Consider the following 27,000-nt stretch of genomic DNA (forward strand, 5'->3'; position numbering starts at 1 on the left):
GTACAAACAATTCAAAGATGGACGAACGACAGTCGATGACGATGAGCTTTCAGGAAGACCATCAACAAGCGCAGCACTGGAAAACATCGTAAAAGTGCGAGAGGCTATTGTTGCAGATCGTAGACAAACAATCCATGATGTTTGTGCAATCGTACAAGTGTCATATGGGTCTGTGCAACACATCTTGTCAGACAATTTGAACATGAGAAACATTGCTGCAAAATTCGTACCAAGACTGTTGAACAGCGACCAGAAACGAAATCGCGTAGCTGTCTGTAGTGAATTGAAAAATTCAGCAAGAGATGACTAACTTCATCTCAAACATCATAACCGATGATGAGACATGGGTGTATGGGTATGACCCTGAAACTAAGCAGCAGTCATCGCAATGGAAGTCGCCAAGTTCAACGCGGCCAAAAAAGCACACCAAGTTCACAGCAACGTGAAATCCATGATGATTGTTTTTTTGACATCAAAGGCATTATCCATAAGGAATTTGTTCCTCTTTGTCAAACTGTAAATGGGATGTTCTATTGTGAAGTTTTGAAGCAGTTATGTGAAAGCATTAGGCGCAAACACGTTCATATCTGTGGGGGTAACAACAGCTGGGTTCTGCACAACGCGCCCACGCACACATCGCTAGCTGTTTGGAATTTCTTGGCTTCCAACAAGATGGTAGTGATTCCCCACCCACCCTAATCGCCTGACCTTGCCACGTGCGACTTTTTTCTCTTTCCGAAAATAAAATTTCAATTGAAAGGCCGTCGTTTTAACATAATTGAGGAGTTTCAGAAAGAAACACAGAACGTGCTTCAAACACTTACACCTGCAGACTTCTAAGGATGCACGGAATCATGGGAAAAACGCTGGGATCACTGTATCAATGCCCAAGGGGATTACTTTGAAGGAGACAGTGAAAATTATACGTTATGGTAATCTATTTTATTTTTTTGGTAAAACTCCCTGAACTTTTGGGTAGCACCTCATATATATATATATTTTTTTTTTGAAATGTCTTTGTTCCATACTTTTTAATTTTATTTCTTAACTAATTACATAAGAATTCTTAGAGAGGGGTTTAAAACCAAAATTCTATGCTTATTTAATATATATGAACTGCTGAGAAGATATGTTACTATTTTATATCTTTTTTGTTGTTATTATATATCTTAATGTTATGATTATACAGCTTTTATTTATATTCAAACCAACTAATCTGGTCAATGCTATTACATCTTTCTTATGAAGAGCCAATAGTTAAGTAGCAAGAAAGAGTTCTTTCTTGATAAATAGTGATATTGAATAATACTAAATGTAAAACATGAAAACATTTTACTAGATATCTACAACTACAGAATTTGTCATGGTAGATGTTATTTATCAATAAATTATTACTAAAAAATATCTTAGCGATTCAAATAGAAAGGGTGAAAGTAAATAGCATGACTTCATTTTGTTCTTATTAGAATGCAATTAATAAGCATGGAGCTAACAAAAAAAATTGAGAATCTGTGCTCATTTTTCAGACAAATATATTTCAGTCAAAAATGTGGTTTTATATTTTCATCCTACAAGGGTTTTGATAAAAAACAAAAAAAAAAATAGCAGAATATATTTTTCAAAAGAGGAGCATATAATCTAGGCCATATATAATGCATCAGTCAGTGACTCTGAAATTATAATGGCAAACAAACAGGTAAAAATTTTAAAAATTAAACTTGGGGTTTGAAGGACAAAGCCTTCAAACCCCCAAAAAATTAATTACAGGGCAAACTTCAATCCCATTAACGACGATTTTATTTTCATTTAAATAACTACATAAATAAACAATGGACATCCAAATAAATAAACAATGGCCAAAAATTGAACCAGCGAGCATGATTTAAAAAGGCTCCATATAGTATATATTATTTATACTTTCATAAACAATAAAATCCCATAAATAAGCATAAAATATTATAAAAAACCTATATGAGAAAAATATTTGCCAGAGTGAAACAATAACCTCCTTAGTCATGTGCAACATACAATTAAGTATTAATCATTGAAACGATTTTAAATTAATTACTAAATAAACAAAAAGATGTTCCATTAAGACACTTCTGCATAGTACAAATTTCCAAGCATAATTTTTCCGTTTTAAATGTATCTGTGAATGAATACTTGTAAAAGGGTACTACTCAAAATTTATATTCTAAGTCAAGTGGCAGTAAATTGCAGTGCTTTTTGTTATGCTATTAAAGAAATCAAGTAACAGAAATCTTACTTATTTAAAATGAATTGATTTAGCTTTGTAATGATTTAACAGCAATTTGTAATCCTTTATAAACACATATTATGATCCCAGCTGGTATTTGTTCATATTAGAAATTTTACTTTGAAGTAAGTTAAAACATAGGAACTTCTTAAAAAAATATGATTGTACAAATAATTGATTTCAGAATGAAAATCTAGTATGAATTCAATATGGGAATCAAGACTAACATGATTTAAGTTGATTAAATTGATTATACAATATTAAATTATGTTCTAATTATTTATAAAATATAAATAAATAAATAAAACTAGAAAACCACAACCAATACCACTTATCTCTATCAGCAAAAACTTCCTCATTATTCAAGAGTGTAAGAGGCCGTTTCAAAAAATAATAATAAAATGATTATTTAAGTATGTTATATGATGAGAAATAATGGATAATTCAGCTAGATTTTTCTTTATTACATCATATAAGATCACATATAATCTAATTAATGAGAACTACATAATATGAAAATGGGAGAATGCGGTTAATGCAATAAATAAGATCAGAACAATTTTCATTTAGTATTCTAATTGTAATTATTTTTATAACAAATATATAATATAAAAACACTAATAATTTAACATAACAAAATTAATGAAATTAATATTTAAGACAAAAAAAAAATCATCTTAAAAATGAAACATTTCATAATAGTTTTAAGTAAAAAAGCAAGAATTTTAGAAATCACAATTTCATTCTTCAAAGTAAATATATAACCATCTTATTATTACAATTATTTTGTGTGCATAGATACTGTTCACAATTAAATTTTGATTTTACATCCATAAAGTAATTTTTATCAACACTGGCGGAATTCTTCGGAGTATAGATTAAATTTTAACAGCATGTTCTGTTAGAATGTAATTTTACAAAACCTCCTCAAAATAAAGAAAAATTTATACATACAAAATCAAAAGCTGTTTCTAAAGCAAAAAATTTATTGGTTAATTCTGTATAACTGCTTTGTACTAACATCGAGAGACGCACGAGTCAACAGCGAATAATAGATTACATATATTTTGTTACAGTTTTATCAATAAAACTTACTGTTTTAAATTGATGAAGATGTCTGTAACACTTAACACCTGAACTTATAAAGGTGTAAAGAAAATTATAGGAAATTGTAAGGCGACAAGATCAATCCCAGTGCTTTCAAATACAACTAAAAACTACAGTTCAAACTGGTATAATCAGTAATTGTAGTGTACAAAGGCATTAATTCATTTTATAATATAACTAGATTACAATGTACTGAAATTATAATAATAAATGCTATTATTCAGTTTTGCCATTACATAGAATCAATTAATAAATGATAACAAATACAACAGCCCTATAGCAGCTAGCACTATCTACCATACAACTTCACCATTACATTGTTTTAATATCTCTTAATTAAAAAAAAAAGAAATAAATAATAATAAAAATTAAAGAAAAGAAATAAATAACAAACTTTTTGGTACAAATGGAAAAACATTTTTATATTTCACAGAAAAAACAAAAAAAAAAGAACAGCATTATTATTATTATCTTCATATATAATATGTACTTACTAATAACAAGTTTATCTATTAATGCTGTTAACAATTTATGGTAATAATAAATGTATTTATATAATTATATATATATATATATATATATGTATCACATTACTGAAACAATAACAATAATGGCATTCTTACAGCAATATGATAACATGTTTTATCGTAATTTTATCAAATATATAATAACTATTATCCGTACATATATAAAATATAATACACAGTACAATATAATTAATAGTATATACAAAAAAAAATTATAGTACAACTATTTTTAGTCACCATAAATAATATAAATATAGTGACATATATAGTTTATAGGTAGGGTACAACAAGGTAGCATTGTCACGCACTGTGTCACAGCTACTACCTCTTGCTGTTTAATGAACGATCTAGTGTCGATGAAGTGTTAACTGTCCATTCAGGATCATTGGGGTCTTCCTCTATAGCGGATTCAGTCGAGTCTGATAAAGGCGTCGATGGCCGACTGGTTAGACCTCTTTCTTCAACAGTCGTAGTAGACGAACTAGTACAATTACGAGCAGTAATATTGCCACCAGTATTATCTACCTGCTAACAAGTTTAAACAACAATTAAACCAATGATTTTATAAGTCAACAAATAAGCAAATAACCTAGTTCAGTTTAAACTGACTTCCGTAATTTTTTGACATTACAGAACTGTTTTATACTGTCCCCATAACCAATAACCTATAAACAATTTTGATGCTTATAAAGAAGTTGGCTTTGGAGGTATATTTATTTTGAACACCTACGACTCATTCACCTTCCAATTATACTGAAGATGGATCTAAGGAGTGTTCGAACTGAAATAAAAAAAGAATCCTAACTGTAATACTAAATGAAATACAAAAAATAAATAATTAACTAATTACATTGTAAAAATATGTTATAAAAATTTTCACACAAACTGCTAAATGCTATTCAACAATTCAGTGAAACCTATACCTTTAAAAACTGTGAAGAGAAATCTTGAATGTAAAATTCAAATATAATACTGTTTATGTCTAGCTGCTTTTTAGGACCAAACCACTGATCTCTACATAACTGGATAGAGGATCTTTATGACATAAAATACAATTAAGTGTTCAATATTGAACCATACTCCAGCGCCGCAGAATGAGTAACTGGGAACTAAATAAAACCATTGTACGCTTGTGCGACTGTAATCGTGATGGTAGGATGTTTATTTTATATGTCAAACCAAAAAAACAGTCATTTTCACAACACAAGTAAAAATTTACTGGCAGTTGAAGAAAATTTATATAGAGATCAGTGTTCAATATACAAAATCAGAACACTTGTACTGCATCGGTTTAAAATGTGGTTTTATCTACACTTACACTTACCTCTGCGCATGCGCAGTTTCACTTTATTTAGTTCTAGCCACTCAATTGGTGGCGTTAATTTTTACAAATTCAAATACATGGGATCCTCTATCCAGTCAAGTTTATGGTGAAAAAGCTATGAGTAATGGAATGGTTATAAAATGTGAGTGGAAGTTCAATGAGGGATGCAATAATGTCCATGACGAGCAAAGGAGTGAATGTTCTTGTTGTGAATAACAATCATGTGGAAAAATTAACCAAATCTTCTAGGGGTTTTAACAGATTTTTCTGAAATGGTACAACAGAAACAATACAAGATAAAATTGTCAGGCATCACAAATTTACTGTATTATCATGACTTCAACTGTTTTTTTTTTTCAGTAGGGTGTTTTCACTTAGTACATTAATTTAGGCAAAACTTAATCCATCTCATCCAACTTTGTATCAGTAGCTGGTTCTTTGTCACCACATTAGCTAGTCAAATTCTCATTATTATCAGTTTGGCTCCAGGCTCTCCATATTTTTAATTTATCTTTATGATTACTTTTGATAAAAAGTATTCAGTCCTCTACAACTTTATCTTTATAAAATTATATTCCCATCCCTAAATATCACTAATCAATCTATGTTATTTAAAACTGTTTCTTTTATGACATTATCTTAAATGATTCTTTCAGATCTGTTTGCATCAAATTCTATACTCTATGAACATTAGCCGCCATGTAACGGTGAGCTTGGATGATCAGCCCATGTATCACTGCTACACTATTGTTCTCTGAAACATTAAAATTTCATTATGATGTTTAAAACCTGCTTCTTACTTCCCAATACACATATTTAATTCTGAAGCATTTCTCGCTAATTACATATTTAGATAGGCAATTCTAATTTTTTATAACCTTTGCTTTTGATCCAGATCAGTCTGTAGCAGATTATAAATACATAGATCTTAACGGTGCCCAAAGTATTCTGACTTCTTTTACTAGTTGTTCATTTTCTTCCTCATAATTTTTTTCATTTATAAAATCATTACGTCAGATTTCCTGTTGGCAATCACTTATTTGCATTTGTTCTTGATTTTGATGATTTAATTACCAATGGAACAGTTTACACAACTGTATATTCTTATAATTTAGTTGTTAAATTTCTTTATGAATTACTGTAGTATTTAATTTTTCAGCCTTGACCTTCATAAAATATGACTTAATAATGAAACTTATATAACATATAATATTCTTACTCATCTACACTTACCTTTTACTTTGCATTAAAAAAAAAAAAAATGGTTTATTAAAAAATTTCTATGATTTAGTATAAAGCGGATTGTTATATCTCAGTAAACTATCAAAAGCATGCAAGCAACTAACAGCAGAATGGGCAACATCAAATACAAAGTGGTAGCACATTACATAACAATAAAATGTTGAATACAAAAAAGCAAATGTTAAAAGCATATATAAAAAAAGCAAAGAAATACCATAACCAACTGATAAGTCATGCAGAAGAGTTTCTTATGTGTTTTTATAAAACTGAATTCAACATAGAGGCATACTTTTAAGTTTTGGAGAGTATGATCATAGTTTTTGTTAAAGGGAGGGGTAGAAAGGTTATTAGAACTTCAAACAGATTTAACTAAATAATGATTTCATAAGGAATCTTAGAAAAGAATTCACTAAACCCATGTGAAATTGAATTGCCTGACAAGTCAACTGATGATGTATGTGATCTTGTCTCCTCCCATTTAGGTAAAAAAAATAATAAAGATTTGCTATCCAAGGTTCTCAAGACAATTTTTGTATTTAGTTACATAAATAATAATAACTTAAAACAAATATATTGAGTACAGTTTTTCAGTGTATTATGTGTTTTTTAATGGATTTTCAGTTATTATGAAAGTACGAGGGTAAGTCAATTATTATGTGCAATTTAGTTATATTTTTGTTTATGTTGGTTGTACTGTCATGTTACGTAGATGATGCATGCGTGGTTTAATTGTTATGTCTGTGCAGATTTGATGCTGCTAGGTTAGTTCCATTATTGCTGCCCTGTCGTTAACGGCTGCTCCGCTTTCTGTTTGGACCAAAGAAGAGCAACGTTCAGTTATCTGTTTTTTGTGGTCAGAAGGTGTATCAGAAGCCAAAATTCATCGAAGACTTTCGGTACAGTATGGGAACAGCGTGCTGCCGCAACAAAGTGTCTACGAATGAATTGAAAAATTAAAAAATGGTGGCATAAGTGTTACACACGATGAAGGAGTAAGACGACCGTTTACCACCACAAGTGAGGAAAACATTGAGCGTGCACGTGACATGGTTTTCGTAGACAGACGAGTAATTATTGATGAAGTGGCACATCGTATGCAAATTAGTCACGGTTCTGCCTATGAAATCATCCACATCAGACTTGGGTTTCATTAAAAAGTATGTGCAAGATGGGTCCCAAAACAATTCACGCAGTTGCATAAACAAACGCGCTTGGACATCTGACAAAAACATTTGAATCACTATGTTAACAAACAGGACATCTTCTTAGACAGAATCATCACCGGTGACGAAACATGGATCCATCATTATGAGCCGGAGAGTAAACGGCAGAGTATGGAATGGAAATATCCAAATTCGCCCTGCAGAAAAACCGTCCACAGGAAAACCGATGCTTACGGTTTTTTGGGACTTACAAGGCTCAGTACTGGAACATTATGAGGAAAGGGGCACGACAATAAACAGTGCGCGTTACAGTGAGATGCTTACTGCCAAGCTGAAGCCTGCAATTCAAAGCAGACACCAAGGGCTGCTGTCGAAAGGTGATGTGTTGTTGCATAACAATGCCCATCCACATACTGCTGAAACGCTCCAGAAACTCAACTTTGAAGTACCGGCTCATCCTCCATATAGTCCTTATTTTGTCCCTTCTGACTACCACTTGTTTAGTCCACTCAAAGAGGCATTAAGGGGCCGTCGATTTACCTCAGACAAAAACCTTATTTTATGAGGGAATCAGGAATCTTGTCAACGATGGACCAAGTGCGTTGAAATGCAAGGGGACAATGTTGAAAAATGATGTATATGTTAGTTTCCAATCTGTATTGCAATAAAAATTTATAACTACATCGCGGATAATAACTGACTTACCCTCATATATATATATTATAAGAGATTCCAAAATCTAATTGAGCCAATAAAAATTTTACATACACTTTTTTCCATATCAGCTAGGAACAAGAGACTCTGGTTAGGTCTACAGTCAAAACCACTTCCATCAATTTACACAAATACTAAGGAGGCAATAACCCTATATAAAAGTTTTTATACTCTTAATATGGAAAAAAAAACCACTAAGGATGAACAGAAGACTTAGAACATGGGTAAGGGTAAATGATAGATAACAAAGGGAAGATCAAACCACTGTAGACGAAGTGTAAATTCTAGCCAAAGTAGTGTTTCAAGTTCCCTAAAAATGTGACTTATTCCACCAAAAGATTGAAGTTTTATATTAGTAGCAATAGCAGCATATTATTAACTAACTTTCACATCAAACTATAAGTATAAAATTATGCTTTGCCAAATGCAAACCCAAAATAATATCCAAAAAAAAATAAAAAAAATTAATGATATTAAATATGAAAAATTACACAAAGCTTGAAGTTACCTGATAATATATGCAACATAAAAATACTGATAACTTGTTTTTTTAATTTTATTAACTTGTGAATAAAAATTATGAAAAATCTTTTGCAAGTTAATATTGAACTTAAGTTCAGAATCTTAATATTTTATAAGCATGTCTAAAAAAACATTCTTATTTCACAAAATCATTACTATAAATTGAAATAATGAAGTAAAATTATTTAAGTAAAACTGTAGCATGATGAAAACAATTAAAAGATCAGCAGATGAGTTTAATATTGTTTAAAATAAAATATTAAATTCTGACTCCATTGTTGCTTGGTTGTTGGCTACATTGAAATATATAGCATCTGAGAATTTTTTTTATTGTTTATAAGCTGCAAACTTTTAATTTAATGTATGGTGTACAATTGTTTTCATTATAAGTTACTGGAGGCTCTATATTGTTGCAAGTTTGCACAACTGCAGAATATTGTTTACTTGATCAGTATAAATAAACCAAATTCTTAAAATGAGTATTAACATAACAAATGCTATGTACATACCTATGCAAAATTTAATCAATTATCAGCAAATCAATGTGCCAGGCTCAGGCCTTTCTCATCTCAGAATTGAACAGTGTGAAATATAAAACTTTTCAGTCAGACTTCTGTTGAGAGAATAGGGACACTTAATACAGTATTACTAAGATGACAAGTTTAAGATATTTGGATGCACATAGAAACTTTTCCACTCTGATTAAAACTTAAGATGGCTTCCTGATATCATTGCATGGATTGTCTATGATTTGGTAAGGTATGGTACTGAGAATAAAGATCACACCAAAAACATCTAAGTCATCATAACTTGATGTATCTGTTGTATCCTGTGAGTGTAAAGTAATACTTGCACACTAATTTTTTTTCCAAATAGTATAAAACTCCAATTAGAAGACTATGTAACCCAACAAACAGGCCCATCTGTTGGCCAGAGGCTAATCAAAATAAAGAATAACTGATGACCACGCAGTTCTTTTCTTCTTAAACAATTATAACTTGAGGCCTCAATCACAATTTCAAAGCTTCAAAATTTAACATATACATTAATTGGAACTAACCAAGCACTTTCTGAATACCTGGACTTTTAGTTTACAGATATTTACATAAACTGCAGCGCACAACACAGAAAATTTTAACTAAGCTGATAAATTAATTACTTATGCAAGATCAGTCAGTAATATGACATTTCAACTGGAAAATATGCAGAAAGAGTTAAAGTTAGCATCTGAAGCACATTATACAAGGTAAGTTAAACAATTTCCGTAAAAACAGTTCGCTATGACAATTTTTTTTAGCTGTAATCAACTTTTAATAACATTATTTCAACTGTAGCTTAAAGTTATGAAAGATGGACTAGTTTTTTTAAATACAAACCTCACAAGGTGCTGGCATTATACTGGAACTAGGAGTAGAGGAACAAGGGTGACCTGGAGGCATCGCATTTAACATTTTTTCATAAACCTCATCACTTAATGGGAAGGTTCTAGGCTCATAAGGTAGTACAACCTATTAGAAAAAAAAATATCATAAAAATTATGAGTATGCCAAGCTCCAATGAATATAAAATAAAGAATTTGTAAAATACTTTTATAAAATTACTGAACATAAAATTAATTTCAAACAAATGATCTACTAAACTGCACTATTTGAAGCCAAGTGAAGAAACATCATGGATGCAAATCTACATCTGAAAATATATTGGAAGCTGATGTGTAGCAAAAATGGTTACCAGTGCCATGCAGATCAAGATTTACTGTACACTACTGATTTTAAGAGATAAATCTACAATAGAGGGAGAAAAACTGTTTAAACCGAGCACCTGGTGCTCTGTGTTATTTGGAATTGGAAGCCCACTGTTACACAAAAGACTCCAATGTAAACATGCAGTAGTGCAGTAGCTCATACCAGAATGACAACAGGTGATACCAAAAATGGATAAATGTAATATGTACAGAGTGGTCATTTCATATAATAATTTAGCCTGTTTTCTGTCAACTTGATGCAATATACTACTTTCTAAGACTTTTGAAAAGAATATATACAGAAAACCAAGTCTATGTTAATGGTTTTCTTTTATTGAATTCTATCACTTCACATGTATTATTGTGGTATATTCGGGAAATTTAAATTACTGCATGTGAAGAACAATTGGTGGGAGAAAAGAGGAGTCTCAATCATACAATATAAAAAAAGCTCTGTTAATTTTAAGTAACTGCTGAAGGCATGCAGTGTTTGATTTCTTACACAATATTTAAAACAAGAAACAATGTTCTTCCCTCTTTCCTAAAGTAACTGTAAGCAAATTATCAGAAGTACAATGATAAATATCTTTGAACGTTTTGTATGAAATTTTATATATAAATTTATATATTAATTTAAATGACTCAATATGTATTTATTTTATAACTTAATTTAGTAAAACAAATTCTTTTATTGTCCATATCTTCCTCTGTATTAAATGATTAAAAGCAAAAACAAAATTCAGCACAAAGCACCACAGTACAGAATCAAAAAAGATTTCTTACCTTATCTTATTATTTTTTTTTCAGTTACACAAATAGCGCTTTCGAGGAATTCCTGATCATCAGTTGGTTGAAATTAAAAATTCTCTTATTTTTAACATTTTTTAAAAACTTCAAAATCACACATTAAAATATTGTTACATATATAATATATATATATATATGCAGTCAAACAATTAGAAACTTAATTATTTAATTTATTATATGTTTTGTGGCCAGCCAGTAATACAGCACTGCATTAATATAAATTTTACTTCACACTGAAAAAAGTTCTACTATCTGTAGCAGCTCTGATAAGAGAATCATTATCAAACTCTGTCTGCAGATTGATAAAGATGAATTTCTGTTTGTATTTATATATGATATTTTTCTAAAATATTTTTCTTAAATATTTCATTATTGGATGGTCAACATTAACAAATTAAAAAATTTAATGATAAATGAAGATACTAGAATGATAAGTTGACATAACCAACATTTAACCTAATAGATCATATAATTCCTATAGATCATACAATTTGTATAATAAAAAATAATGAGGACCCAAAATTTATTGATAATATTCTTACCATTATTAGAAATATAAGCCAACAAACAGGATTATTTTGAATTTAATATAACGTATATTACACACAAGAGAATACTTTAGTGATGGGGTTTCCTTTATCGGTCATTATATCTGAAATTTACTTGCAAGAATTTGAAAATAAAATAGTTTAAGGTATTACTCATATACACAAAATTCTATTATGGGTTCGATATGTTGATGACATTTTGATAACTTTGACCCTGTTATAAATGCTGAACATCTTATAATACTGAAAAACTCAATTCTTATGATAATTTAAAATTCATATTTGAGACATACAAATGCGAAACAGTATGTTTTTAATAATATTGAAAACAACAAAAAAAAAAATTATAGCATCAGTATATAGAATACCTACAGCAAGTAAAATAACTATTAACAGAGGATTGAATCATCCTTGGTCAAATAAAGTTAATTCATAAACATGTTAAATAGAGCAATGCATTACACACAGGACAACAGGGAAATATTAAATACAGAAATAATTATAAAAAGTATTGCAGTAAAAAATGGATATAACTCCTCATTAAATGATAATATTTATAAAAAACAAAAATTAAAATGTAGTAACGTTACAACATTGAAACCAATAAATAAAACACATTGACAAATAGCTATATAAAATACTCTTGTACTAATATTATTACTAAAAATGTAATTAATGTTTATAATGATGAAAATATAAACCAGCATATAAGCCAAACAATCATATAATAAGACATTTAAAAAACCATAATGATAATTGTGATATTAATAGTTTATGTGGCATCTATAAAACAATATGCAATGACTGTGATCAAATTTATATTGGGAAAACTAATACATCATTTGGAGCAAGATTTGCAGAAAATTTTAGATATTATAAAAACAATAAAGTAGGATTCTCTAATGTTGCCGATCATTTAATGACGAATAAACATTCCATTACAGACTTAAAAACTAATTTGAAAATAATTGAGATCACAAAAGAAAATAATAAAAAAATTGGACATTTTAGAAAAATATCATATATATATATTTAAGTACAAACAGAAATTCAGCTTTATCAATCTGCAGACAGTTTGATAATGATTCTCTTATCAAAGAGCTGTTACAGATAGCAGCACTTTTATCAATGTCAGGTAAAATTTATATATATTAATGCTGTGCTGTATTACTGGCTGGCCACAAAACATATATAGTAAGTTAAAGAATTTTAAATTTCTAATTATTTGACTGCATATATATATATATATATATTATATATGTAACAATATATTAATGTTTGATTTTAAAGTTTTTAAATTTTTTTTTAATTTTAACCAATTGATGAGGAATTCCTTGAAAGCGCTATAAGTGTATAAATGAAAAAAGAAAAATAATTAAATAAGGTAAGAAATCTTATTTGATTTTGTACTGTGGTGGGTTATTGCTGAGTTTTGTTTTTAATATAAATATATATATATATATATATATATATATATATTTATTTATTTATGATGTAACAACCAGCACTGAAGATATATTCGAACGTTTAAATATACAGCAGCCAAAAAAAAACATGATTTTTAATTACTTGTAATAATGTTCTTCTAAGGATTATTCCTTCCCAGTAATAATGCACTGATATAAGCATCTTTTTATTGCTGTAATAATTTTCTAGTACAGCATGAATATGCTGACTAAAAAGTATATGCCTTTTTAGGTTTCAGTAACATGATTACAGTGTCATCATAGCAAAAATGTATACATGGCTTATAAAACCGTTTCCCTTAGATTCTTGCAACAAATTTTTAAAGTTTATATATTGCATTTTATCAAGCAAAAATTTCAGTAATTATAAACATAAATTGACTCAAACAGCAGCACATCATACTTAAAGTGCAACATTGAGTCATTTAATAGTCAGATTAATACATCAATTAGAAAGTTTGGTTTCTATATCTATAAAAAATACTTTCTAGAGAGAACAAATGGGCGTATTCAATAATTAATATTAATAGATTTTCCATGTGGGCCTAAGTGCTGAATATAGCAATTTACGTTTGCATCAGGCAGTATAATAAAAGATGTAATTTTTTCTTCACAGGAATTTTATTATAGTTCTAATATACAAAGAAACCACATTTTTTTTACTGAGCACTGCCAACAATTTACCTAACCTCATCAATTACTAAGATTTATATAACTCCTTTGTACACATTGTTGATTGTAATTAACGTGAATACCATTTTTATATTTTCATAGTTATAAATGTCCATATAAATACAGCTTTACTTACAAGACAACAACAAAATTTTATCTTTGATTACTGATAATACAGTAAGGCCTTAGTAAATTTTTGCTATGTTATGATTAATTGTGTAGGAATGAGATAGGCGTATAAGCAAAACTGTGTCTACTAGACAGCATTAGCTATAGATCTAGAATGCCTGGACAAATAAAGCAACATTCTTTCTGCAAACTGTAACTGTGTGACAATAATGCAGGAGCAGACAGACAAAGTAATTATGGTTTTGCAGAAAAGTTTAAATTCTTTTAAGACACAGTGAACATGTTATATAATAATAAAAACTACTAATAATATTAAGGTTTGCCAATTTATCTATTTTTAATAAATGTTTAATTAATCTTTAGTTCAGTCTTTATGTAAGTTTAATTATATGTAACGGGATTTAAATTGTACATTTTTAACAATGAATAAATTTGATCCATCCATGTGCCTAATTTATGGAATGAAATTTAATTCACTTGTTTATCTAGCCTAAATAAAAAAATAATAAACAAGACTTATATAAATAATAAACAGAGAAAATCATTTATGAGCTATTTTTGTGTGTCTTTGATAATTGCAGCCTGAATTACTGCATTTAATAATCTACTTCTATCGTACTAATAATAATAGTGCACAAATAACAATAAGTTCATTATAATCATATAAAGCTAGAATAAAACTATTTTCTATCTACTAAACAATGCACATTAACTAAGACATTGAAAATAAAAAAGAACAAACCTCAGGAGGAAAATCAACTGGAGTATTAGGTCTTGTATCATCTTTTTCACATCTTGTAGCTTGGCAAGTAAGACGTGTCTGGGCCTGTGACAACGATATAGTGCGCCTACGACCAGGTCCATGTCTGATTACAGTAGCCTGCATGTTCTGAAGAGGCATATCATTACCATCAATCTCAGATACAGCAGCTAGTGGAGTAGCAGGTGGTGATGTTATGGGAGAACCTCCTTCTTTAAGATTCTCTGTTGTGACCGGAGACATTGGATCTACTGAAAATAACATAAGTCAACAATACATACTAACTCCATATAAAAATTAAGAATTATAATTAGATATTAAGTATCCTGAGATGACAAATTGCCTAAATGATCCAATCATATTTTCACAATGAGACAATGATTCTAATTCAGTTATTTTTCCCGGAAAATCGAGTTGTTTGAAAAAAGTTCAATAGAAGGCAAGGGTTTTCTTCAAAACGTAGGAAAATAATAGTTTGGTGAAAAAAATGTTCATGTCTTTTTGAAAATGAAATATAATAATAGGAAAAATAACTATCATATTGAAAAAGGTGTCAGAAAATTTGTTAACAAATATTTAAACAACGAACGAAACTGTTCTTAAATATACTTTTACAATTTTTGATAAATTTTACCATAAAGTTATAGAACAGTGAAATAGTATAACCTCGGTAACAAGGAAAATAACAAGATACTTTTGAAATTCTCTTAATTCTTACAAGAGTTTTCTTCAGATTAAATGATGAAATTTTCAAGAATAGTAATATTAAAAAAAGAACAAGGGTTAGTATAGAATTAAAGTCAATCTTTGTTAAATGAGTATAAGATTTATCTTCAAAATACAAACTTTTTATGTTGTGATGCGTTCTATTGTAGACAACTACCTAAATCAGTCCCCTTTGGTTTTTTTGAAAGTTTTACCACATACAACATTTTTTAATAATTAAGGCGAGTTTGTAAATTAAACATTTCTGCTCACTAGTAACTAATTATTGTATTGGTTTCACACGCTGAAAAGTGCTTTTTACTACAAATTCTGCAACGCAAAGGGTTGTTAACTACAATGCTGACACCATGTAAAATACACAAATATAATACTATAAACGTACACAATGGGTGTGAAAGTTAATTTTAAAAATCAAGAATGAAAAAAACATGATGCCTAATCATTAGTTACATTAGGTTGATGATACCTGGTGTATTAGCACCACTGCTTTCAGCACGGCTATCAGCACGCCTATGCCCACGTGTCCTACCGAACGAATTTGGTAGTTTCAGGTACGTTGAGAACTTCTTTCTTTCTTCTTGTTCACATTTATCATGGCGACTAATTAATGTTTCTTCACTAATATCTTCTATCTGCAATAGAGAACATACTATTATTACCTATCATAACAAAGCACTACAACATATATATATTTATAAATATACACAAACAAACAAAAAACATACCTGAAGCAAGAAAATTTTTTCTAAAAAATTAGCTATTTTAAATAAAAGCAAAAATTTAATAAGTTTAACATGATTCTTTAAAATTTTATTAATGGCCTTAAACCATATCTTTAAATAAGCAAGTTTATTCTTCCAGTTACATAAAAGAAAAAAAAATTCATTTCAATTAAGCTTGTACAAAATTTTTATGTATGCAATTACTTACATCACTGTCATGACTAGACGATCTTCTCACAACACCATTGTTTTTGGTATCTAATTTATTAACACATATGGGTTCAACAGGTAGAATACGCCACCTACAATAAAAAAAAAAAATCAGCTTTATATTAATATACTAGTGGTTTTCATGGAAAATTGTACCAACCCCACAACTTAATTCTGAGAAGGGACTTAAAAGTAGGCAAGGGTTCAAATTTTATCTAAAATTTATTTCTCTTCTGTATAAGTGAATTTAAATAAAAGTTAAGTTAACTAGAATTTTCATCTACGCTTACCAAACAATAAGCTTAATACCTACAAAGTAAACTCTGCTTCACCGACCTTCAATTAGCCCACGATCTATAATCTCATTATTATACTTAAATGCCATACTGAATTAACTAGAGGTGGAACCGAACCTGAATGTATTGACTGAACAACCCACACTTTGACGAAAGACTCACACCGGTCACGACAAATGATTTGCCAATAGCATATAGTATATATGATGAATTCACAGATTCTGATTTGAGTACTAACCTAAATGAATAGTGCGTTGAATTACTTTCATTTTTATTGTATTCTATGGAGAAAACATTTTACTAGTAGAGAGAGAAAACATTATCTGAGAAAAGAGAAACAGTGTTTGAATAGTTTTGAAATATTCCAAATCCACAGTCTGAAACCTAGCAGATAGTTTAATTTTATTATTAGAGTAGTAAGTCAATTATTTATATCAGCTGCTGACTGTTAATATTTTTATTATCTGTATTATTAATATGCAGATCTTATGTTTAAGTAAATATGTCAATTAAACTGGCAACTGTTATATATAATGAAATACAGTTAAATTATTCATTACTATCAACGCTAAGAGAAGAGAATGATTAAGTTGTTGCCTTGCTGCCAATAATTCCCTTTGTGATTTCTTGGTTTAGGCTCTGACAAGCACATCAACTTACATTAACATAACATTCATTTCCCAAGTCTAAAAGTACAACAAGCACTATAAACCTTTCAAAATAACTTACTTACTTAACACCATTTTAAATAATTCCAAACCAGCAAATATGGCTGGATTCAAGAGCCAGTTTACATTTTCATACATTACTTCATTTTTAAAATCCAATCAATCAGTCACAAAATTATAATTATCATAAATCTTTATAAATTTCAGCAATTTTCAAATCTATATTTCATCTTTTGAAGCTACAAATCAAAACTATGATTTGTATAGTTCAAAACTATGAATTTAACTTTCACTTACAATTGCAAAAAACATATTGAATTTATAGTTTCATGTATGTAAACCTCTCAGGCCATGAACCTGGATAAATAATTAATGACTTACTATGAATTGGAAGAATAGTCATACCAATCGCTGTTGATAATCTATACTTCCTAGAAGCAATAAAATTACATTTTGAGGGGATGACTACTTTCAGATAAGATAAACATTGCAATGAACTCATTACTTTAGAATTCTGGTAAGTAAATAGGAGACCTTTTGAAAAGCAAGAAGCATTAGTATATTTTGTAAAATGTTTAATTCATGACTCAACAATAATTACACTGATACGACAAAAAATTTTTTTTTAATGTTTCTCCAAGTGTAAATAAAATTTTTCTATCACCCTTAGTTTAAAATAAATTACGCTTCAAAAACAATTAAGGGAAAATGTAATTAAAATCTGTAAAATTTCTAATTTTGCATGGCCATACCTGTGTTACAATGATTTCGCGGATGCGTTTCTTTTATAAATAGCCTCAGGCACATCCCGAATTAATGACCAGCAGTAATCAGCTAACATGTTAGTATTCCATTCCCTTTATAGTGGCTTTCGATCACCAAAATGTCTTGGTGGAAATGTTCACAGTGTTTGTCAATTACATCACCAAGGTTGTCTGGGGAAAAATCCAGATGCAAGTGGAGGAAATGTCTTTTGAAAGACATTACATACCATAGCTCTGTATGAAGTAAGAAGTTGATTAAAAATATTGTGGTAATTGTCAGATTTTTGTTTGTAGAGAAAATTTTTGTAAATGTCTTTAAATAGAGCCCGAGCTGTACTTTCTACATTATTTAACATCGAGTTAAATAAATCATCTTTGACCAACTCTCTTATTTGAGGACCAACAATTCCTTCTTTAATTTTTCCTTCACTTGCATTCGGAAATTTCTGCCTGATGTTCAAAAATCTGAGACTATTCTTCTTAATCGCTTTTACAAAGTTTTTCATTAGTCCTAGCTTGATATGGAGAGGGGGTAAAAATATCTTTTTGGGTTACACTAAGGGCTCATGAATACTCCTTTTTTCCATTTGGAGTTCAGTTGTCTCATTTCTTCCACTCTTTGGTAACATAATGTTTATCCTTAGCTCGGCTGTCCCATTCGCAAAGAATACGCATGTACTTAGTATAGCCTAACTGCATGCCTAATAAAATAGCTATAACTTTCAAATCACTACATATGTTTCAGCTATGTTTTTTATAATTTATTTTTTCATGAACATCTTTCATGACATTGTATGCCTCTTTCAAATTAATACCGTAAGCGACTGGTATCGAAGGATATTTGTTACAGTTGTGTAGTAGAACCACTTTTAAATTATACTTGGATGAATCTATGATAAGGCCCAATCCTCAGGTTTATGAACTTGTCCTAAGTGCAAAATATTATGCTCATCATCAATATTCATGTAATAAACCAAATTATTTTCATCAATAAAATACTGAGAAAGTTCTTTTTGTCGACTTCGAAAGCACAAAATTTTTCTATTTTTTTTTAAGTAAATTCCAACCTTGCAGTCTTGATCCTAATAATTCAGCTTGATTTTTTCATAAATTAAAATCTCTAACGAAGTCATTTAATTCTAATTCACCTTGTGATATAAGATATGGCTTATTGAAAGATAATTCAAAATCAGAATCATTGTTGTTTTCTTCAGCACTGCTTAATTCTTCATCGCTGCTTTTGAAACATACATTCACAGTTTGCTCAGGAACTGGAATAATTTCACTGAGGTACGGGCCTGCCTGCAAATTACAATGAAGGATATTTTACAGTATGTTTAGATTTTTTAGAAATTCCAGACGCACTTGTTTGTTAACAAAAGTAACAATCTGTTACATGATCCTTTGGTTAATGCCAAACCGTAGGGACACTAAATGGCAAAGCCTTCCATGTTCCTTTCAGCCATCATCTAAAATATACAGAACAATTAGTGCATACTATATGAGGAGCCCATGTCTTATCCTGATCACCAATTTTACACTGAAAGTACAAATGACATGCTTTTTTAATTAAAGATGTGATGGTTTTACTATTTGATTTTATGGTAAACTCACCACATAAATAACAAAAGGCATCCAACATCATAAACACAATTTCAAGGGATTATGATACTACACTGTTAACAAACTTAAGACAGCAATAAGACTGAACAAAATTAATTCATAACTAAATCCAGTGCTAAATACAAACAACACAGCTGTGTTTTCAGTTACATGTTTTGACCTGCACAGACATGATTAATCTTGTCCATGAAGGCTCATTCTTCAGAATTAGATAAGATGTCATAATATGTGATTATGATATTATTTAATTCTTAGTCTAGTATTGTTTATTTATAGCTTACAAATTATGTTAGAGTTAAACAATAAAAAATGAGCTAACAAAATACAATATAAGAGCTTAAAATGCTAACTTTAAGTTGAAAAATGAAAAAAAATCCTTTAATTAGAATTTAAACATTTTTCAAAAATGGTGGGCGATATAAAGATTCTGAGTTCATATTTGTTTTCAACATCAAAAAGCAGATTAAAATCATGTTATCACACGTTAGGAAACAAAAATTATGTTTATCAGTATTATAAAAGATAAAAAATAGAGAAATAAAGAAACAAAATACAAAAAATCATTATATACTTAGTTCATATAAAAGAATTTTTTAAAAAATGTTTGTTGTTTATAAATTTTATGTTCTGAAATGAACAAATAAAATATATAGGCTGGATTGATTATTTAAATAAGTTCTGTTCTATAAGTAATAAAAATTCCTTTAAAATTAATAAATGTTAATGTAATACAATTTACTCACTTTGGTGTCAAGATTTCTTTATATTGTAATTTTTCTAATCTTGTAGCAGAAGCTACACTATATGGTATCACTATGTTGTCAATATCATAAGAATTTTCTCGTTTGCGCCTAAAACAGTAAAAAAAAAAAAGTATTAATATGAAAATAGAACATCATTTCTTTAAACTAATAAAAAATATTACTGGAGTAACCGACACAATTATTATTTACTAATTCTCTGTAAGCTACACTATTTCCTAATTTTCTCTTCAGATCAAGCCAAATAAAAATATATGTTTACTTTAAAATTTTTAACATAATCATAGATATTATATTACTCATATATTAATAATTAATTTTACACATAATTAATAAATTTGTACATAATAACTATTCAATAACTAAAGGAAATAATAACTATGCTATAAAATTTGTGACTGGTAGATGAAAAAAATAAGAAATTTAATTGTTCAAATTAAAAATATGTTATAAAATGTTACATTAAGATTTAACAATTAATCCAAAGCATGACGACTTTTTTCCCAAAAAAATACAACTATTGTTACAAAGGCCCAGAAAACCTCTCTATATGAAGTATTGAAGATTGAATGCCTTTCATGCACAAGTTTAATGTAAAGGAGGGACAGAGACATAAGGCTAACGCCCACACATTAATAGCTAAGTCAGTAAGTACGTGTTTGGTTTACAACAATGAATTCTGACAATAGTTGCTGTCTTACTGTGAAAGTAGGATAATATGTTTGGATATTCTTGTTCGTTTATGGCTGGTAACTTACAACAGCTGCTTAAATGGGAAATAGAAAGGTATAATGTAGTAGAAATTAATAAGCATCACTACAACAGATGAGTTAAACTCAAATGGCACATTTTCTTTGGTAGAAGAAATTATTTATTCCACGTAATAAACCAAAAACCAATTACAACTGGGATATGATGCGAAAAGTGGATTCCAAACACATATTACGATCAATCCATTTGAAGTGTCCCAAAAAAATATAAGCTGGTTGCTTGACCAATGAAAAAAAAAACACTGAAAATTACCCACTCGTTTCCTTAAAACTATCTTAAAAAATTATCTAAAAAAATTTTTTTTGAGCAGTTCACTTGTGGCGGCAATTTTTGTTACAGTGCACACACCTATTTTTGTGATTTGTAAGGGTTTACAGAAAAAATCATAACTAAGAAACTATTGTTCTGAAAGCATGAAAAAAGGCAATTAATCATATTTTCTCAAGGTAAAAAATTGGTCCAGTGGTTTATTTACTTATCTCTCTTCTTTCTATTGGAAAATTACCAATAAAGTAGAACATGAAAAATGGTGAAATTTCACTTTTGATAATTTTTTTCAAGAGGCAGGGAGGGCGGCATACAAGTTTGAATTATTTTTTATCTGTAGGTATATGTTAGTAGTTTTACCATAAATAATATTAATAATATACTTACTCCTAAATTTAATGAATTTTTGAAAAACTAATCAAAAGTTTTTAATGCAAATTTTGGGTTCAAATAACTCTGATGGGGGCTGGTATAAAAATCTCAAATTTGCACAACTTGCAGTGTTTTTGTAGATGTTTATGACATATAAAAAAGTTTCTTGTGTATTGTACTAATAAAAAAATGTATAACCTCTCAAAAATTATAAAAAACCTGTAAAAAGTGATACCATTTTGACTCACTATTTAAGTGCTTCAAGGAGGTGGTTTCTTGTCTTCTTTGCTCTTTACATTTTTTATATTTAGTCCCTATGTTGTTGAAGTTGATGTTTTCAATATTTTTAAAATAGTTTTTTTTTTAAATTATTTATAATAAGTTGTAATTTAATTATAACTTAACCAATACCAATAAACCTAATACAATTTTGATTCAAAAATGTTTGTAAAACTTACCCAAACTGAGATTTCAATGGGAAGCCTACATCTTTTTTCAAGAATTCATTTTTATTTTGGGTTTATTTTTGTAAACACAATCGAAGAAAAAATAAATTGTAGCAAAATTTTAATTATTCTTCAATGAAATAGTCTAGCTTTTGCTATGAAAGTTTATTATTTAACATGGTTAACCAACAGCTGTGATATCTCTTCCGATAATTCTCTTGAAATTGTGTGAGAACGACCTATCACTGTAGTTAGTTCAAGTATTGTCAACTTTCGGAGAACTTTGCAGATTGATACCCACACTTTGTCTTGAGTCTTTTGAAATGATGTGCGTGGTCCAGCTGGGTAGAAAAAATTACCCTGCACATCGTCATTTTCAAAACTAATATCTACCACTTCTACTATTCACCACTGATCTTCATACACACAAGCAATAGTCTTTTTTTTAATATGAAAGTGGTACAATACTTGACACAGGATGGTCTTCACAGTCCTTTGAATCTGTAGTACAGTAACATCTTACAATGCCTTCTGACACAAGAACATACTTGTAGCTTCTAGTACCAACAACTCTTTCACAGCAGTCAAAACAAATTTTAGAGTTTCTGAAATCTTGGCTAACTCATCTGATTTAATCAAAAAATACTTGATGTTTTTCAGCTTGTGATTACAAAATGAATACATTTCATCAACAATTATATCTAACTGTTTAATGGCCTTTGCAGGCTTGCCTTTGTATCTTTGTACCCGATGGAAGCTTTGTATCTCATCTTGAACAAGAAATGAAAAGTTTTCTGCAAAGTCTGCCAACAGCAAACATTCTTCTTCACTTAATTCTGATTTTTTCTTCTTGAAAAACTTGAGATTTTGACACAAAATGGCGAGTTTTCAGCTTTTCCAATTTTTCCATGAATGATTTGAAAAACTCATCTTTGGTTTGAAGAACAGTAATCATCTCTGTCCTATCAGCTGTTACCTACTGTTTGTACATTATTGTATCTGGCAACATATCATACTCTTTGGAAAAGTTGAGCATGCCAAACACTGCCTGCTTACCTGGAAATTTGGTGCACACTTTCATCATACAGCTGTAATTATCCTTGTCACAAACAAAGATGTCTACTAAGCCTTTATAACCAACATTAAGTTTGGGTCCATCAATCATGAGTTTGATGTTCTGATGGTGGGGCACACAAACTGTATGAGTCCTGGATGCACCAGCCAAGATTTGAGGAATGGACGGATGCACCGTCCATTTTGGACGGAGTTTGCAGACCTTTGATCTTCCAGTTTTTTTCTAAGGGTTTTCACTTTTAAAGATGGCACACAATTCATTTAAGTTTATCAGAACAAGGCACTTTTGTTTATGCACTTTGACACCAAACACGTGTGCTAATGCAATCCTTTTTACCAGGAAACAGCCTGCTATTGTCATCTTCATAAAATAACATAGCTTTTTTAATTGTGTACTTACTAATTCCTGTTTTATGTATTTTACCTAATCCGGTAGAATGTCTTGCTCATTAACTAATTCTCTAGTAAGTCTAACAAAATGCTAAGACATATTGAAAATTCTAATATTATTTTAGATCTAGTCCAAGATTGGAGAAGTTAACTGATAATTTTAACCTTATCTTCCTTAGAAGCAAGAACATATTTTTCTTTTAGTTATTTGGAAAACTGTGTTCTTTGAGAGCTTGCTCTAATGTTTTGTCTTAAGTTTTTCTTAACTGTTTTTTTATGAGTTCTCAAAGTCACAATAGACCTTTCCATATAGGTGAAAAAATTTTTCTCAAAAACATTTTCTCATATTTACAAACACTAGTAAATTACCACATCTGAATTAACATTCAAAAAAGAAGTTGTTTGTTTTCATCACTAAATTCACAAATTTTAATGAGTTCTTTTGGCATTGTACCATACACTATTTTATGGACATTTCATTCACATTCACTACCTATGGAACATTGTTCTACATGACATAACTTGAAAATAATGTAAAAATTCAACTGATTTTAAAATTTACAAATATAATTAAGTAAAACTTAATAAACGCTTCCAGACACAGTATGGAATTTGAGACAAATATGTGAAAAGGTCACTGACCTACATCAGACTGGCCAGTCTGTAACTGCATAGCTAAATGATACAACAAACATAAATGAGCATGTTGCAACATGAATTTTCCTGACTGGAAATGACTTCAAGCACTTGTTATAACATGAACACTGCAGTTGAATCGTTGAAACAAGTTTATTTCAATTGTGATTAAAAATTAAATTCAAAAGTTTTAAAGTTAAGGTATCAAAATATTCCTTTGGCTAGAGGATGTAAATTAAGATAAAGGATAAGATTTTGGTAATTTTACTGAGTAAATATCTATTTAAGTAATATTTTAAAGTATATTAAGTATTAATATCCCTTGCAGCCACAGTCTAGACAAACCTGCCATTTGAAATAACATGGCTGTTTACTTCTATCTCTACAGATAAGCTATCAACGTGTATACTATAGTATCAACAAATAAAATTTAATTTTTGTAAGAAATACTTTTATTCATCATAAATAACTTGAAAATATAAATGTTATTTCTACACATAACTTCTGTACGCCAATAAGATCTGAATTTGATTGTGAAGACAGCTTCATTTTCAGAAATGAACATTAAACACTGGTGTACTGATAACAAAAAAAATTAAAGTTTTAATTACCTTTCGAACAGAATGGATTACTGGATACAATTGTTGCTGATCACATTTGATTGAATATATTGCTATTCAATCAAAATATAACCAATTATGTAATTAAGGAGAAAAATAAAATAATGTTTATTAATAATAATTAATTAACTTTAAATTTTATTTAAAGCTAATTAATCTTTAATTAGCTTCAAATCTATCACAGTTTAATTCAAATTTTATTTAATTGTAAGTCTTTCTTTTTCCTGTTTAGCCTCAGGGTAATTACCATTCAGATAATACTTCAGAGGACGAATGAGGATGATATGTATGAATGTAAATAAAGTGTAGTCTTATACAGTTTCAGTTCGACCATTCCTGAGATGTGTGGTTAATTGAAACACAACCATCAGAGAACACCAGTATCAACAATCTAGTATTCAAATCCATGTAAAAATAACTGACTTTACTAGTACTTGAATGCTGGAACTCTCCACTTCCATATCAGTTGATTTGGGAAGATGTAATGTGTTCACCACTAGACTAACCCGGTGGGCCTAGTTGTTTAAGTCTGTTATTCTGTAAGAGACCGACGCAGAACTCAGAAAGATGGTAGTTAAGTCTCCTATGAGAATGAAATTGATCTGAATGGAAGGATGACAACTACGAACAATTTTATTATATACAATACACTTAATTAATCTGCTAAATTTTAGGTCTTTTTTTACATAACTGATATATTTATCCAGCAACTTTTAAATTAAATAAAATACTGATACATAAACAAAGGAATTAAAAAAAAATGAATAAAACTGTCAGTTATAAGGCACAAAGACTCTAGTACTAATACAAATAGCTCTCAGACCATGTATGAGATGAAGATTACACGATTGATAAGCAAAGACATTTCATGACAGATGCTTGAAGAGGAGCATTACAGGACTAATTGAAGATTGTGAAGCTTGAACTCCACATCATACGAGAAAAATAAACTTAGGTTACCGCGATTTACTGTTGCCAATTTAAGAATTACAATCAAATTACTTGTGCAATGCAACTATACCTTAATACATATATATTAAGATATAGTATCCTGCTATATTTCAATTAAATAGTAAAAATAAAAGTTGTAAATTTTGGATTTTTTAAGTTATAAAAAAGATACAGGATATTATTACTAAAAGTCAGTATGAAAACTGACTGGTAGTAAATTACTAGAATAATCTGTAATTATTATTAAGTGAATAATTTTCAGTTGCATTCAGTATATATGAGGCATGTTTTTAAAATATCTGTTTCAAATTTGCTGCCTATATATGTAAACAGATAGCACTTGCACAGCTCAGTTATTATAATCAATAGTTAGCTGTCAGCAGCAATAGGTTAGTCATTTTGTTGTAGTTTATATTCATCCACTTACAATGAAAGCTACAATTCATGATCCGCCAAATGTGAAGTAATCTGATTTTTGATAGCAAAAAAAATATTCTGTGCTGAAATTCACAGGTAAATTTGTGAGGTTTGCGGGCCAATTATAAGAGTGATGCTAAGATGATGTTAGTGTTCATTTCAAGAAGGGCGAACAAACATTCATTATGAACATAGCAGCCAGCCATTGGTGATAATAGATGATTTGATTTATGAAATTTTAACTCAAAAATTGGGCTATAAAAAACTGTTCCAGTGGTTGCTAAAGATGTTTACAGACACAGAA

The 27,000-nt window shown here is 29.4% G+C and overlaps 1 protein-coding gene and 1 non-coding gene across 5 annotated transcripts in view; both read right to left on the reverse strand.

Moving 5' to 3' along the window:
* Positions 1-2,827: 2,827 nt before the first annotated feature.
* The window catches only part of nsl1 (non-specific lethal 1), a 112,999-nt gene continuing 88,826 nt past the window's right edge, over positions 2,828-27,000 (reverse strand). Inside the window, exons 6-11 of one of the 4 annotated variants that reach the window (XM_075366268.1) lie at positions 20,735-20,842; positions 16,639-16,732; positions 16,175-16,340; positions 14,965-15,233; positions 10,233-10,364; positions 2,828-4,416 (exon numbers count right to left, since the gene is read on the reverse strand). In XM_075366268.1, coding sequence (XP_075222383.1) covers positions 4,213-4,416; positions 10,233-10,364; positions 14,965-15,233; positions 16,175-16,340; positions 16,639-16,732; positions 20,735-20,842 — 973 coding nt within the window. In that variant the 3' untranslated portion in view covers positions 2,828-4,212. Of the gene's footprint in view, positions 4,420-10,232; positions 10,365-14,964; positions 15,234-16,174; positions 16,341-16,638; positions 16,733-20,734; positions 20,843-27,000 lie in introns of all 4 variants that reach the window. The other 3 variants (XM_075366267.1, XM_075366266.1, XM_075366269.1) reach the window with 3 other exon arrangements.
* On the reverse strand, positions 4,536-4,670 carry LOC142325887 (small nucleolar RNA SNORA53). Its single transcript, XR_012756627.1, has one exon. It is a non-coding gene; the product is annotated as a small nucleolar RNA SNORA53 (small nucleolar RNA).

The sequence above is a fragment of the Lycorma delicatula genome, chromosome 5 (genome assembly GCF_047948215.1).
Source record: "Lycorma delicatula isolate Av1 chromosome 5, ASM4794821v1, whole genome shotgun sequence".
NCBI lineage: Eukaryota > Metazoa > Arthropoda > Insecta > Hemiptera > Fulgoridae > Lycorma > Lycorma delicatula.